The sequence below is a fragment of the Erpetoichthys calabaricus genome, chromosome 10 (assembly GCF_900747795.2).
Source record: "Erpetoichthys calabaricus chromosome 10, fErpCal1.3, whole genome shotgun sequence".
Taxonomy (NCBI): Eukaryota; Metazoa; Chordata; class Cladistia; order Polypteriformes; family Polypteridae; genus Erpetoichthys; species Erpetoichthys calabaricus.
The window spans coordinates 42,123,387-42,141,057 of NC_041403.2; the positions used below are offsets into that span (position 1 = coordinate 42,123,387).

The 17,671-nt window shown below is 39.5% G+C and overlaps 1 protein-coding gene across 2 annotated transcripts in view; it reads right to left on the reverse strand.

The window, feature by feature from the left end:
• The window catches only part of abca4b (ATP-binding cassette, sub-family A (ABC1), member 4b), a 325,020-nt gene that overhangs the window by 168,753 nt on the left and 138,596 nt on the right, over positions 1 to 17,671 (reverse strand). For both annotated transcript variants that reach the window (XM_051933275.1, XM_051933274.1), the window contains exons 11-13: positions 15,862 to 15,978; positions 9,721 to 9,918; positions 4,354 to 4,559 (exon numbers count right to left, since the gene is read on the reverse strand). In XM_051933275.1, the coding sequence (XP_051789235.1) occupies positions 4,354 to 4,559; positions 9,721 to 9,918; positions 15,862 to 15,978 (521 nt within the window). The remainder of the gene's footprint in view (positions 1 to 4,353; positions 4,560 to 9,720; positions 9,919 to 15,861; positions 15,979 to 17,671) is intronic.

A 17,671-nucleotide genomic window follows, 5' to 3' on the forward strand; every position in this document is an offset into this window, starting at 1 on the left:
CCCATTTAAGATGTAGAAATTCAAGAAAGCCACACTATTGTTTTTATGTCATATCTGATTAACTGCCCACTGTATATTATTCAAACCTTAATAAATAAAAAGATTGATTTTTAATATTTTCCCACACAATGTCACTCTCCTTCTTCAACTATTGAATTTTGTCAAGAGATAATTGATTGCCTGCCACACTCTGTCATTGTCATATCAGTTATGTTACCTGAATTTTCTTGCTTGCAGAATCCAACCATATTATCATTGATTTTTTTAAGACCCCTTGCCTTGCCCTGCCCCAGTATGCTCTTTTGATAACACCTAACAATACAATATAAGGCCAGGACATGTTCTCTTTGTTTTAACAGCAGTTGGCAATTGCAGTTCCCTAAAACACCAAAAAAAGCCACTTATAACCTTAACTTTCTTTTCAGACATACCAGAGTAAAATTACCCTGTTTATTCATTTAAAAAGTTTTCTCCTTATATTGTTTATTCATTTAAAATGTCTTTTGTATATATTTATGTACATATTGGTCAGTTGGTACTGCCGCCTCACAGCTCCAGTGTCCTTGGTTTGAATTCCAGCCTGGCTGCTGTCTGTGTGGAGTTTGCGTTTTCTCCTTAATTTCTGTCTGGAGTTTTTCCTCGAACTTTTTCTCTCACATTCCAAAACACAGTGGATTCATAAACTATTCAGACCCGTTCACTTTCTGCACACTTTATTGTGTTGTAGATTTAAATTTTAAATGTGTAAATTTGCCATTTTTGTCCATTAATCTACACTCAATAATTTGTAATGACAAAGGGAACATGTTTTCGAAAAGATTAAAAATCAGAAAACTGAAATCTGTCATTCATGTCTGTCACGGAGTCCTGCCACGTGCAAAAGTTCGCTGACGACACTGCTATCGTGGGCTGCATCAGGAATGGGCAGGAAGAGGAGTATAGGAACCTAATCAAAGACTTTGTTAAATGATGTGACTCAAACCACCTACAACTGAACACCAGCAAAACCAAGGAGCTGGTGGTGGATTTTAGGAGGCCCAGACCCCTCATGGACCCTGTGATCATCAGAGGTGACTGTGTGCAGAGGGTGCAGACCTGTAAATAACTGGGAGTGCAGCTGGATGATAAATTGGACTAGACTGCCAATACTGATGCTCTGTGTAAGAAAGGACAGAGCCGACTATACTTCCTTAGAAGGCTGGCATCCTTCAGCATCTGCAATAAGATGCTGCAGATGTTCTATCAAACGGTTGTGGCGAGCACCCTCTTCTACGCAGTGGTGTGCTGGGGAAGCAGCATAAAGAAGAGGGACACCTCATGCCTGGACAAACTGGTGAGGAAGGCAGGCTCTATTATAGGCATGGAGCTGGACAGTCTGACATCTGTGGCGGAGCGATGGGTGCTCAGCAGGCTCCTGTCAATTATGGAGAATCCACTGCATCCACTAAACAGTGTCATCTCCAGACAGAGGAGCAGCTTCAGTGACAGACTGCTGTCACTGTCCTGCTCCACTGACAGACTGAGGAGATCGTTCCTCCCCCACACTATGCGACTCTTCAATACCACCCGGGGGGGTAAACGTTAAAATTATACAAAGTTACTGTCTGTCTGTATACCTGCATTGTTATCACTCTTTAATTTAATATTGTTCTTTATCAGTATGCGGCTGCTGGTGTATGTGAATTTCCCCTTGGGATTAATAAAGAATCTATCTATCTATCTATCTATCTATCTATCTATCTATCTATCTATCTATCTATCTATCTATCTATCTATCTATCTATCTATCTATCTATCTATCTATCTATCTATCTATCTATCTATCTATCTATCTATCTATCTATCTATCTATCTTCATGTAAGTATTCAGACCTTTTGTTGTGGCACTCTAATTCTCTTTGAGACGTTTCTAGAGTTTAATTGGAGTGGCAGACTGAATTCATGAGACATCCTTCAGAAAGGCACACACCTGTATATATAAGGTCCCACTGCATGATCACCCCATGGACTTAGTAGAATGTTACTAATTCCTTCCTGAGCTTGCCTGCTGCCATCCACGTTCCTAAGAAGAATTGTGTTTGATTTTGGCTAATCTTACAAAGAGTCTTTATACTTAACTCCAGTCCAGTAATGGAATAGTGGCACAGCATTGTGCCAAGGTTGTCTATCCTTGAAAGCAAGAAGTCAGGCCCTTATAGGTTCTCTTGCTGCCCCATCACTGCCACTGGTTAGCACTAAGGAATCCCCCAATCTGCCATTTCAGATTTCTCTCACTCTTTTGCTCAGATGATATCCCTTACTTAGATCACTTTTGCATGAACAGAGGATACTTCTGTTTTGTGCTCTTACAAGCACACAGATGAATCTTTCCCTCTGTGGGTTTCCAGCTCTGCATCGGTATGAAGCCTATGGCAAGACTTCATCTGTCTTATGCTATCCTCATGCATATCCTGCTACCAGGCAAGTTTTGCCACATAAGCAGTCACTTAAGCACATATTATTAATAAACTTGAGATTTTCCTTGCTTGCTTTCTGCTTTCAATTATTCTATTTATGGGAAGGTATTTCTTGATTGAATTTGATCCAACCCAATCAATTCATTTTCACAAACTCTTTTCTTCTACTCAAGATAATGGAGAACCAGAGCCAAGCAAGGCAGCAATGGTTGCAATGTAAGGAACCTGATCTGGGTGGGGTATCAGTATTAACAATGGTCCGGCGTAGAGTCACCAACAGTGGCGGTGCTAGGTTATTTTTCACCCTAGGCCAAGTTTATTATTGCGCCAACCGACTATTTGGTAGCTAAACCATGTGGCTGGGACCCCCCAGAAACCATGCTCTGTGTCCTATGCCTGATTCGCCTTAACGGTGGTGCTGGCCCTAGTCAACAATTACACTAACAACAGACCTTTGGAGGCTAAACTAGAAACCCCAGATTGTGTTGGGATTCGGATGTGAAGTTCTGTAGTCATGCAGATGATGAATATACTGTAGTCTACTAAAAATGAAATAAAGAAGACAAGGTTTCATCCAAAGTGTGCACAAAGTCAGACAGAGTACAGGACATTGCAATTTTTTTTTGTATTGGTGTCATTGGGTGATGGAGTTACATTCCATTATCAGGGATGGAGCACCTCCACACTTACTCACACAAAGCCAATACAGAGACACCAATGGACACTATGCCTTTGGTATGTGGGAACAAAACCTCATGTAGATACAGGGAGGTCAGGCAAATTCCACCTAGACAGTGACTATGTTCAATATTTGAACCCAAAATAAGAGAGTTGTGTGGCAGCAGTATTACCCGCTGCACCACCATTCTTTCCTTCTTTGTCGAATGAAAAGAAATAACATCAACTTAGTAAACTGACTGAGTCACATAGCAGACACAATGCAGGGTCATACAAAATAAATGGTGGACACAGTAAAAAGCAAATGTAATATAGTAAGGTCTGCGGTGGGTTGGCACCCTGCCCAGGATTGGTTCCTGCCTTGTGCCCTGTGTTGGCTGGGATTGGCTCCAGCAGACCCCTGTGACCCTGTGTTCGGATTCAGCGGGTTGGAAAATGGATGGATGGTTGGATATAGTAAGGTACGTAGCATAATATTGCCAAATATGCTTAATCTAATTCTGGGTTGTTGAAGGTTGGAGCTTTCCCTGCAGCATCAAGTTGAAGGCAGGAGCCAGCCTTGGAAAGCAGAGCAAACTCATGGACGTCAGGCCAATTTAGAACTGCTAATTACAATTACGCAGACATGTCTGGGGTGCAAGAGGAAATCCAGAGATCCCAGAGAGAATCCACGATGAAATGTTGAGACCTCCCCAAAGAAGGCAACTGGATGCTGGATTAAAACTCAGAACTTTGAATCTTTGAGGCAGCAGCACTGACTATTGGGCCAACTTGCTACCCATGGAAATAAAGCCTTAACTGGATAAGTTAAATTTAAAATTGCACAGGGTTGCCAGTCCGTTAACCTTCTGTACCAGTATAGTCCATTATGGCGTCAAAGGGAGCCACAGGTTACCACAAACACAAGCACTGGATTGAACATCAGTCCATCACAAGGAACGCTCACACGGAGCCAATTTAAAGGCGCCAATAGCATGTGTTACAAAAGTGAAGCACTCAGAGAAATCCCAAACAGAAAGAGCTCAGTGATAGGTAGAGATCTGAGCCAAATTGTTTATTTTAGTATAATATTCTGCATAGTAAGAAAGAATTGATGAGATTGTTATCCACTTAATGATTACACCCTGGTAAAATTTTAAAAGATTGAAAAAAAAAAAGATCCTTGTTGTCCGTGCTTCTGCTTATCCAGTTTGATAGAGGAAAGGTAATATCAACCTACCTGTCTTTGATTTTATTTGTTCTCTCCACGGCATCAATGTCCATGCGGATTTTAAATTTCACATGCGGTGGCAGTTTGTTCGTCCAAGGATACATGTCAAGAAACACAATTCCTGCCCAAAATTTATTTTCCTCCAGTAAATAGAGAGCTTGGTGAATTAACTGTCCCTCATCAGGAAGGCCTTCAAACTTATTGAGGTTAAGACACTAGAGGTGACAAAAAGAAGGAGGAGGAGGCGGTTATGAATGTGAGTGATGAAGTCAGCTGACATGTAGAAAGAGCATAAATAACTCTAGACTGTCATCATCAACAAGAGTACACAATTTTGCTTTCCTTTACATAGCAAATCTTTTCATTTAGTTTTGACTTCTTCTTCTTCTTCTTTTGGCTGCTTCCGTTAGTGGTCACCACAGCGGATCATCTTCTTCCATATCTTTCTGTCCTCTGCATCTTGCTCTGTTACACCCATCACCTGCATGTCTTCTCTCACCACATCCATAAACCTTCTCTTAGGCCTTCCTCTTACCCTCTTGCCTCGCAGCTCTATCCTTAGCATCCTTCTCCCAATATACTCAGCATCTCTCCTCTGCACATGTCCAAACCAATGCAATCTCGCCTCTCTGAATTTGTCTCCCAACTGTCCAACTTGAGCTAACCTTCAAATGTCCTCATTTCTAATCCTATCCATCCTCGTCACACCCAGTGCAAATCTTAGCATTTTTAACTCTGCTACCTCCAGCTCTGTCTGCTGCTTTCTGGTCAGTGCCACCGTCTCCAACCCATATAACATAGCTGGTCTCACTACCGTCCTGTAGACAAGTGCTCCGCAACCTTTTCTCACCTACGACACACCAAAGTTCTTCCTAGAATTCCGCGGCACGTCAAAAGCTAAAATATATATATGTGGCGTCGCTATAGCTGGGGGGGAGGTCCGCTCCGAGCGTCAGCTGTTTAGGGGCTTCCAAACTACGGTACTTTCTTTTTTTTTTGTTCCTTGAGGAGGCGCAAAAAAAAAAAATTTCTTTCAGCTTTGGGGCGTCAAATTTTTCACCGCCCCGGGCAACATGATCTCCAGCTACGCCACTGATATATAGATATGAATTTAATACACAAATTTTACAATAAATTTTCATTTTTTATTATAAGTATACATTTATTATAAGTATACATACATAAAAACTATACTATATTAACTTTTATGCAATCTTAATAATTATTATAACATAATGACTGATTAATGTGATACCTGCGCTTGTTTCAATGAACACAAAAGTTTTACATTCGGCTCAATATTTGACAGCGCAACCCGAAGTTCTTGGTCAAGATCTTTTAAGCATGACCGCTTATCATTTTTAATTAACACAAGAGTTGTTTGTCTTTTTTGGCGTAACTGAGATGGTTTGAATTTAGATGGCGATTTAGTTTACTGGGTGCCATTGCCTCGTTTGATAGCTGATCGCCGCAAATGATGCATTGTGGCTTTGGAGCCGTTTCGTCACCACACCACGAGAATCCGTATCGAATGTAGTCTTCGTTGTACTTCCTTTTCACAATCTTCTTTGTTTTTTGTTTTTTTGCAACACTTGTGCTGGGTTCTTCATCATCTGTACGTGAAGACGAATCTTTTCCACGTAAAAATTTATCCATATTTAAAGGGGTATAAAACTAAATATGAATCACACGAAGAACGTTAACCATACACAATTCAGCAACACAACTAATAGTAATGAATGATAACTACTGTCGCAAGACGAGTGAATGCGACGTAGCACGACTAATACGTCGGCTTGAATTGAATCTAGGTGAGGACACGGAGCGATCTGCCTATCAAAGCATACTACGGAGTTGTCTGGCGACTACGTAGGGCCTACGTCGTAGGCGACAGGCGCCAGGCGATGGGATTTATTATTTCAGAGAAATGACACATAAAATTATGAAACCTTTAAAAGGCTATTTACGCGAATATTTCATTGCACGTATTCTCGTTTTTGTGTTTCTAAGGAGGACCGTTAAAATATTATTTAGTTAGAAAATTGTCTTATTTGACCGCGTCACACCTGTATCAGCTCAAGGCACACCAGTGTGCCGCGGCACACCGGTTGCGGAGCACTGCTGTAGACCTTCCCTTTCACTCTTGCTGATACCTGTCTGTCTCAAATCACTCCTGACACTTCTCCACCCATTCCACCCTGCCTGCACTCTCTTTTTCACCTCTCTTCCACAATCCCCATTACTCTGTACTGTTGATCCCAAGTATTTAAACTCATCCACCTTCGTCAACTCTACTCCCTGCATCCTCACCATCCCACTGACCTCCCTCTCATTTACACACATGTATTCTGTCTTGTTCCTACTGACCTTCATTCCTCTCATTTCTAGAGCGTATCTCCACCTCTCCAGGGTCTCCTCAACCTACTCCCTACTCTTGCTGCAGATCACAATGTCATCAGAAACATCATAGTCCATGGGGACTCCTGTCTAATCTCATCTGTCAACCTGTCCATCACCATTGCCAATAAGAAAAGGCTCAGAGCCGATCCCTGATGTAACCCCACCTTCACCTTGAATGCATCCGTCACTCCTACCGCAGACTTCACCACAGTCACACTTCCTTCGTACATATCCTGTACAACTCTTATTTATTTCTCACCATTTAACAAATTTCTAATGGTTACACATTATATACACTTGTAGTAAAGGAAAGCCCAATTTCATTCATACACTTAACCAAGGTCATGTTTTTTTCTTAAGCCCAAGTTGGAAGCAGTCAGCAAAGCAGTCCCATGAAGAAAATCATCTAATGTGACATACCTAATAACTGAGACCAACTAGTCTGTGACTTTTTAAGATAAAGTCAAACCCATTTGATTTTCTCTTTAGTCAGTGGGATAGGCTGTATATGCAGGAGATCTGACAACCAATGAATGCTAATCCGGATGTACAATGCATTGAATGTAGCCATGTGGAATAAGGAACACACATATTTTGAACATCACAAATAGAAGCTTCTCTGTCTGATGTCTCGTGTTTCATGTACTAAAACAGAATGGAAAAAATAAAAAATGGCTGAGATGCAGCTGAATGCACCACAGCTATTAAAACTTCTCACACCGCTGCTCTGTCAGGCAGCATGGGGTCTTTGAACCCCACAAACAGATAAGAAACTCTTCTATCTGATTCCTCATACAGTAAAGTTGAAAACAGAACAGAATGGGAAAAAGAAATAAAGGGCAGAGATTACACTGAATTCACTGCTGCTGGTAAATCTTCATACATCACTGGCTTCATCAGGTGCTGACAAACGCAAAGCAAAAAACATCATTTGCTTATTTGTTCAAAAATCCTTGCATAAGGCCGAACACTGAAGGTTAATTATAAAACTAGAGGCTGGTGGCATCAGAGGTAACCTACAAAGCTGGACCTCAAGTTGGTTAGCCAACAGGAGACAAAGAGTACAGATAAGAGGGGAATGCTCCACATGACAGAGGTCATCTGTGGAGTCCCTCAAGAGTCTATCCTGGGACTCTTACGTTTTCAGATTTATATTAATAACATTGATTTTGGAATAGTTAGTATATTTGTAAAATTCAAAGATGATAGAAAATTTGGAGAAATTGCAGATGCTACTTTCAATTCATTTAATGGAACATGCTCTGATGATCTGGAAGTGCCTAATAGATGGAATCAGGTTGAACAGATTGGATGCCGGTTGGCTGGTGTCATTAAGGATCCTGAGAGCCTTCCTTCAGTGGTGTGTATGGTAAATGTCCTGCATGGCTGACAGCTCCCTGCCAGTATTGTGTTCCACAGTCTTCACCACCCTTTGAAGAGCCTTGCAGTCCTGAAGCAAGCGGTTGCCAAACCATACCCTAATGCAGGAGAACAGAATGCTTGGAATAGTACACTTGTAAAAGTTTGTAGGAAAAACTTGGTTCGAGACAGATTTGTTTAGCATCCTGAGGAAGCAGAGATGCTGGTCTACAGCCCTGATAATTTTGTGTATGTGTAAGGACCAGGTGAATTTGTCAGTAATGTGTACTCCAAGAAAGTTAAAGCAGTTCACCCTTTCTACCTCTATGCTATGAATGTAGAGGAGAGTGCAGGCATTCCTCCTCTGCTTCCTGTTATTCCCAATCATCTCTTTGGTTTTATTGACATTAAGAGATATGTTAGTATCCTGGCATCACCTCTACAGGGTTCTCACTTCCTCACTATGACATCTCATCGTTGGTGTTGATGAGACCAAAAATGGATGTATCATCAGTGAACCCGATGATGGAAGTGGAGCTGTGCTGTCATGGGTTTACAAGGAATATAAGAGGGGGATGAAAATGCAACCCTGTGGCGCACCTGTACTCAGAGTCAGTGTAGATAAAGTACGGTTCCCAACTTTGACCTTCTGGTTTTTGCCTAGCTAAATGTCCTAAAGCTAAAATATAAGTTTTGAGGGAAAAATAATGTTGAAGGCTGAACTGTAATCAATAAACAGCAACCTCATTTAATAGTTACCCTTGTCCACGTGAGTAAGAACAGTATGAAATTTTATTTATATTTGTAATTCTATCTATCTATCTATCTATCTATCTATCTATCTATCTATCTATCTATCTATCTATCTATCTATCTATCTATCTATCTATCTATCTATCTATCTATCTATCTATCTATCTATCTATCTATCTATCGAACAAAGATCTCCTTTAGTCCCACTTAACTTTGATTATGAGATAAGATATATACTTTTCTAGTAACCTTCCACAGTTTATTGAATGACTGAGTACGTTTTAGCTGTCTTTCTTGTCAATGCCCTTATAAACTTGTTCACTTGCTGCTCTCCAGTACAAATATTGATTTAAAATTATATATATTATACACACACACCAAACCCTTTGTTGAGTGACTTTAGAATTTTATTGAAAAGAAATCCACAACACTAGTGATAACAAACAAGGAACACATGCCACCCTGAATGCTTCATATAATGTACCCAATAACTGTGACTGCCAAGGGAATATGTGCATCTATAGAGCTTAGGCTGCCTAGGGTGAGGCCTTTTGGAATGATTTTTAATGTTGCTCCCTTTCTTGTTCTTTGTTTGTTAGGTGGCCACAACAAGTTTTGATATACTATGGAAGGAAGTGAATTATTTAAATAAAATGTTTATGAATATCATTATTAAACAATATAATACAGGTTTATTAAAAATAAAATCATTATATTTAATATAAAAGGTCTACATAATGTAATTTTTTAACAATGACAAAACAGTATCTACCTCACCAACCCACCAAACTTTATTTACTTTTAATTCTTATTTAACATAAAAGGTCTACAAAATTATGTAACAATGAACAAATAGCATCTTACCTCACCATACTGATTGAACCAACGGATAGCCCGGTCAGTCAAATTAAATATGTTCCTCCAGTCAAAATTTGGCATGTTGGCAGGTCGGCTGCTTGATGGTCCATTGTGGAGAAAATTAATAACATCTTTGGATGAAAAGTTTGTATCCTTAAGATGTCTGTCAATGAAGTCTGCCACGGTTGGGTTTCTAATAGTGTCCTGGAAAAGAGGAAGTGATGGGCAGTCTTGAATTAATTATTTTAAAATAAAATGATTTGATCTTCATTCACCTAAAATGACTTGTCTATGAAAATGAAGATGTCTAAGTCTGTCTGTCCATCTATCCATTCACTTTCAAACCTTACACATCTCTCTGCATTCTTAAATATGCTTAATCCAATTCAGGTTATGTATGGATTAGATGGGAGCTTATCCTGGCAGCATTGCGCACATGACATAACCCAAACCAGTAAATAATTAAAAATGTGAAAGAAAACTTTTATTCATTTCCTATCAGGCACAAGGTGAAAAACAAGATGCTAGTACATCACGGGCCCACTCGTGCACACACCCACACTCACTCAGGGCCAATTTGGAATTGCCAAATAATATAATCAACAATCTTTTCCAAAATTAGTGAGGAACTCCCATAGAAATATGAGAACAGGTGTAGACTTCACAAAGACACTAACAATTATTATTATTATTATTATTATTATTATTATTATTATTATTATTATTATTGTTGTTGTTGATTAATGCAAGTCCAATTTGGAATTACCAATTCACCTAAGCAACATTTCTCCTGGAATAAGCGTGAAAAATCCTAGACACATGAAGAGCATGCAAGTTCCACACAGACAAAGACCAGGCACAGGACTCAAATCCAAAGTGCTGGATCTGGGAAGCAGCAATGTTAACCACTACAGTACCATACTGTTCATAAACGTTTAACTGATAACAAAAGCAGTTTTTCTCAGATGGTTTAAAACAGCAGTTATACTTGATAATACTCCAGAAAAAATGTGAAACAAAATTGAACAATACAAGGATCAGCTTGAATCTGACATTAAAACATGAAGGCTTGCGTGGCTCATATCGCTCCCCTAACTGTAACTTACCTTTAGGTCTTACCAGTTCCATCTGTACCTTATTTTCTATTGCATTCTGAAAGTGACATTCTTTAAGGTGTGACTTTTCATTTTATCTTTCTTTGTTTTCTGGTTTGGCGTGCTGTCATGCAGACTCTGTATTTTCCTCTCTATTCTATCTCTGTCATGCATGCTTTCATCCTGTACAGTAATTGGTTTGTTATACTGTCTGCCATGTAAAACAAGAATTGACAGATTAATTAATAGCCAGGCTACAGAACAAGGCATGCCTTGTAATAATTCCACAGAGGGTATGGAGGAAAAAATATCAAAACCAAGTGAAAGGGTAAGCAGATTCTTCAGTATTATGTTGATTTATATCCTCTTTACCTTTCACATACTTATCAAAAGATTGTTCATACAATTTTCCAACTGGAACATAATACCAATTCCAGAATCATTAACTGCACCGACTATCCTAGCAATGGTTTTATGAAACGCTTTAAACAACCCTCATTTATTTCTTACTTAAATCTATACTATCTGCTCTGTCTTCTTGTGTCTTTGAATTAGGAAGTTTTCCTTTACACAAAGAACGATAGACACTTGGAATAAGCTACCAAGTAGTGTGGTAGACAGTAAGACTTTAGGGACTTTCAAAACTCGACTTGATGTTTTTTTAGAAGAATTAAGTGGATAGGACTGGCAAGCTTTGTTGGGTTGAATAGCCTGTTCTTGTCTAGATTGTTCTAATGTTCTAATGGAAATAAGCAGCATTACTTACTATGAACCATGAGTCCCATCCTTCTGCCCATTCCGAAGCATTTATTCAATGAACCCTCTTACACCAGTTTTGGGTTGCAAGGAGCCAGAGCCTACCCTGGCATTATGAACCAAACCAGATAATTGTAAAATATGAAGTAACACCTCCCTGCAGTGCAACACTCAACATCCTGTGCCATCTGACAGTGAAGCGCTCTAGATCTTTGCTGATGTAATTGTGTCACAAGTTGCATGACAAGAGCAGAAATGAAGACCACCCTGCCATTTTGACAAGTTGTTTGACATTTCAAGAAGTTGGAAGTTTTTACTGGGGACAGCAACTTTGAACAAGCCAGGGATGAGTCACCCACAGAATGAGCTGGCATCCCATTAAGCGCTAGGAAACATGTGCCTGTAAAAACGGCAAACCAGCAATGTCACAAACAGAATTCCATCTAGTGCAGTAATGGTGAGCAGTCCCTTTAAGGATAGCAAGACACCTAAAAGAGCTATATAAAGAGCAAAATATCTATTCTGGAACTCGATACCAGCTCTACAATATAGTATGGAAGAAATGTGTCAGATATATGCTGCATGTATAGTAGCTCATTCTGTTATTCTAAAGAAGTCCTTTAGGATGTCTCCATCTATGCAAAGAACTTCAAAAGACAGTGGATTTGGCACTTGTGGTGAGCAAAATGATTCACGTGAAACTGACTTTGTGGTAAAACTCAGTGCTTCACTCAGCAAAATGTTTGTGAAACAGATGCCGATTAGCTTCCAGTGAAATTCATGCCTTTGATACAATAAGAAAAGCTGGTTAGTCCTCTCTGAAAGCATTTACATGATAGATTTAGAATCACTAAGCTCACAAACTCTCCTTTGTAATCTGGGATGTTGTACACTGTACTCCCGGGAACCATGAAAGCCCATAATCTTCATCAACAAAGAAGTATAAAGTGGCAACATCCATGGCCAGGTGACCAAAATGGGAGTGAAATAAAATTATATTAAAAATGAATAATGTTATCTGAAAACAAAGCAATATTCATAAAGAACAAAATAAAGAGGATACTAGAAAGAATAAAACCCAAATTTATGACAGTTGCCTTTGGAAGCACCTATGGTTCTGTCCCACATATTATCTCCACTCTCCTTTACCAGAATGTTAGGCCCCTTCCACACTAACGCGTTTTCATTTAAAATAGCATACTGTGATAAATAATCACTCGCAAAAAACTCAAAAAGAGTTGGGGAATGACCCCGTATATTGTCAGATGGACAAAGATGAAAAAAGAATGTGGTGAAATGAAGTAAAGATCACAGGAGACATCGTACATTCAGTTGAAGGCATTTTTATATACAAAATGGAGGAAGGATATGACATGGAGGAACTGACATCATCTGCAATGACCGGAAGTGACGTCATTATGGCAGCACCGGGAGTGATGACATTAGAGCTGGCTGGAAGTGATGTCATTATGATAGCACCAGAAGTGATGTCATCAGAGATGGCCGGAAAGTGCCATCACTGTGCAGGGACCGGAAGTGACGTCACGGCTTGTTGTGCACCTACTGAAGTGAGTGGGTGTGGAATGCAGCCGAGCTCATAATATTACAGGACAGAGAGAGCCACAAAAGCACAATGCAATAAAGTGAAGATACAGACACATTGGCGATTCTAAATTGGCCCTAGTGTGTGCTTGGTGTGTGTGTGTGTTTGTGTGTGTCCTGCGGTGGGTTGGCACCCTGCCCGGGATTGGTTCCCTGCCTTGTGCCCTGTGTTGGCTGGGATTGGCTCCAGCAGACCCCCGTGACCCTGTGTTCGGATTCAGCGGGTTGGAAAATGGATGGATGGATGGATGTATGCACACACTTATTTTCTCTATTAGTTAGTTTTACAAATGTTGTTTGTTACAAGATTTGCTCTGATTGCTGTGCACTGCTTATAATCAATCATCTCGTGCTTGAACATAGAGCTAAACACTTTTATTATTGTCACTTTAACAAGATGACTGTCACCAGTTCCAAAGACAGTCATTTTCAGCTGTAATCAGCACATTAATAGGACACAAAGAGAATTCACTGCGGCTCCTTAAAGAATTTATTTTTCTTTGCTATAAACACACATTCAGACTCCTGCCTGTGTTGTTAGTTTTCAAAACACATAAAGTACATTGGCCTCTACATTTTTTCACTACACAGTCCCTTCAAGAATTTAGCCACTGATGTGTACAGGACCAGTTAAGGTGAAGAACACCATCATATGTGTTTTTGTGGAATTTCAGTATGGACAGGGAAAAAAATGCAAAGCATGGACGGAGATTGTTTTTGAATGAAAATGTGTTATTGTGGATGTAGCCCTAGTTTTTTTCTCTTTAAGATTTGACTTGCCTATTTCTATTGCAATGTAATTATGTTTATCTACACTGACTCTATTAAATCTCATCACTGATATGGATTTATGATTTTTTAACTTGTTAAAATAACTTGTGTTCCCCTCCATATGCAACATTTACAACAAATGCCTGATGAAAGCAATGGCCCTCACACCTCAGGCACAAACTGCTTGCTGTCCTCCAACAACAACATCAACATTTACTTATATAGCATGTTTTCATACAAATGATGTAGCTCAAAGTGCTTTACAGGATGAAGAAATTCTAGAAACAATACCATCACGATCTATTCGGCTCCACCAGAAGTGCAGCTTTCATCCCCAAGCTAATGAATTATGAACTTGTGTACACCTATCTAACCTGCGGCCATGACTCCATTACGTATTTTTGCAATGAAAATTCTGGTGGGGCCACACAAACCTGGGAAGGAGATGCTGTCAGATGGAGCAGAGCCATCCTAAGAAGCCACACAATGTGTGTGTTGTTGAGCGAGTGATAATGAGAAAGAAATGATGAAGTACTTAAAAAGCAGAGCTTAAATCCATTGGCCTGGGTACGTTGCTGCCAGTGAGTCTCTGGATGGATCCTGGCTTGAACTGGCTGAAAAATTTGGGGAAATTAAGTGCAAATGTGCAGGCAGGGAACGCAGCAGGAAAAAAAGCACTTGAATATGGAAGGAGCCATAGAAAAATCGAAACAGAAACTGTGTTGGAAGGCAGCCGAGGAAGGAGACGTCATCAATTAAACCTTGCATGACTGAGTGTGGGAGAAACACGGCATCTCACAGTGTATACTGTATTAGCCTGCCAGCATCAATTATGATAATATGTCAGCCAAATAAGGCTGTAAAAATATCATACAAGATGACAATCTATTAAAGTTTTGTCATATAGTTAAACAATCAGAGAACAGTATTAAGAGATATTTTAACTCTAACATGTAAAGTTCAATTATTGAGGGAAACATACTATTTATTGAAGTTTTTGCAACAGCGCCATCTGCTGGGTGATGAGGGGCAGTGCCTTATTTGTCCTTAATGCAGTGAAGCCACTGGTAAGCACATACACTACTAATTCAAAGTAAACTATTCCATAGATTTATTACTTTTATTGTTGATACATATGGTATTTTACATTATTGCATATTTATTGATATTTATTGAAGATAAAGGTGTTTATTACTATATGTTGCTAGTACAGCTACTGCCACAATAGAATTGTTACTCATATATTAATACAAAATAGTAACAAGTTTCTTACAATACAATACACAGTTCAGTATTCATGACCTGCACACTGAGACCCCAGCCAGTGATCTTCTGTGTCAGGCTTACAGTCCTCTACAACGTAACGTAACAAGTGTTTGGTACACAATGCTGTTTTATCATGTAACATACTGCCACTCCATTTCTGATGCTGAGTGATAAGGTATAATGACAACATAATGAATTGATAGTTTACACAAAATGACAAAATCTCTGAAAAAAGGACAGAAAATTCACATCTTATGCCTTCCTTTAGGTCTGTAAACTTTCCTGTTAATTTAGTAACCCCCATCCCCAACTTGCTCTGCCTGCTAACCACTTCCTTCCTGCATTGATGCAGATTTTTCTCTCCACTCTTCCATGCTGGCCTTTCAATGCATTGTTCTTCCTGAAGCAAAATCAGTGTTTTAAGATCTGCACGTAAGCACTCAGTAACTGAGCCGAACCCTTTTTAAATTGTTCTCCTTTCCTCTTTTTTATTTTGGTGTCTGAAGACCAATAAGAAAGCACACGTTAAACAAATATTGAACCTCCACTGTTTTGCCAAGTTATTTTTCCGGAATATTTTTCAATGAAGACATTCAAAAAAGTAATCTCAGCAATCCCCATCGATGATGCATTCATTTTAAATGACAGAGGAACTCACTCGGATCATGTTCATTTGCACGCTACTTTGAAAGAAGGCCCACAGTTGAGGTCCTACTTCTTCCCAGGCTCTCCCCATGTTCCTCAGCCTTTCCAGCTCTTCAAATGTGGTGTTTGCCTATAAAATAAAATATTATTATTAATGATTATTTCTGCCTTTTATGGTTTATCAATAATATAAAATTACTTTGGATTCAGAGAAAATTCAAAATTTCTACGCACATTATTTTGCAGTAGGTTTAATTTTTTCCAATCAATCTACACTCAGTATCCCATAATGACAACATGACTTGTCAAGCTTGTTTTCAGAAAGGTTTGCAAATGTATTAAACATCAAAAACTGAAATCTCTCATTCATACAAATATTGAGACCCTTAATTCAATACTTTTTAGAAGTTCTTTTGGCTGAAATCACAAGTTTGAGTTTTCTTGGGTAAGTCTCTACCAGCTTTGCACACCAGGATCTGCACACTTTATCCCATTCTTCCTGGCAGATCCTATCAAGCTATATTAGACTGGATGGAAAGATTCTGTGAACTGCCATCTTCAAGTCTCTGCACAGATGTTCTGTGGGGTTTAAGTGAAGTGGCCACTCTAGGACCCTCAAATACTTGCCCCGAGAGTCACTCCAGTGATATCTTGGCTTCATTCTTTGGTTTGTTGTTACACTGAAAGATGAACCGCTGCTCCAGTCTGAGGTTGCATGCTATCTGGAGCAGGTTTTCTTCAAGGACCTCTCTGTATTTGGGCTTTCATCCTTCCATTAATTCTGACCTGTCTCCCTATCCCTGCCACTGAAAAGCATCTCCTTAGCATGATGCTGCTAACACCATACCTCACTGGTGTGATGGTATTAGAAAGTGCAATTCAACTTTTATCCCATCAGACCAGAGATTCTTTTTCTTCATGTTCTCAGAGTCATTTAAATGCAGTTATATGCCTTTTGCTCAAGAGTGACTTCCATTTAGCCACTCTTCCATAAACGACTGACTGATGAAGTGCTTCTGAGATGTTCATCCTTTCAACATGTTCCCCCATCTCAGCAGAGGACTTCTGACGCTCTGCCAGAGAGACCATTGGGTTCATACTTCCCTCCCTGACCAAGGCTGATCTTGCCCAGTTACTCAGTCTGGACAAATGAAAAACTCTAGGAAGAGTCCTGGTGATTCCAAACTTCTTCCATTTTACAGTTATTGAGGCCACTGTACTCCTGGGAGCACTCAGAGCTTTAGAAATGGTTTTATCCCGGTGCCCTGATCTGTGCCTCTCCACAATTTGATCAAGAAGGTCTACAGAGAGTTCCTTGGACTTCATGGCTTGGTTTTTAAACTGACATGCAGTGTGAATTGTGGCACCTTACATACACAGGTGTGTGTCTCTCTAAATGATGTCAGATCAATTCAGTTTGCCACAGGTTGACTACCATCAAGTTCTAGACACATCTCAAGGGCAGTAAAAGCAAACAGGATGCACTTGACCACAATTTGGAGTGCCAAAGCAAAGGGTTTGAATACTTATGTTGATTTTAATGCATTTGCAAATTTTCTGAAAACACATTTTCAAGTTGTCATTATGGTTTACTGAGTGTAGATCGATTGACTTAAAATTAAGCCAATAAACAGAATAAATGTGAATACTTTCTGAATCCATTGTACAAAATGTATAACCCAAATTTCCTACTGCTGCTTTATGTACATAATATGCATTAAAACTCTTAGATCTTCTTAAACTTAACTAATGCAGTTCACAATTGTGTGGGCCCAAACCATATTTGGACAGGACACCAGTTCATCATGGGGCCTACTCACACA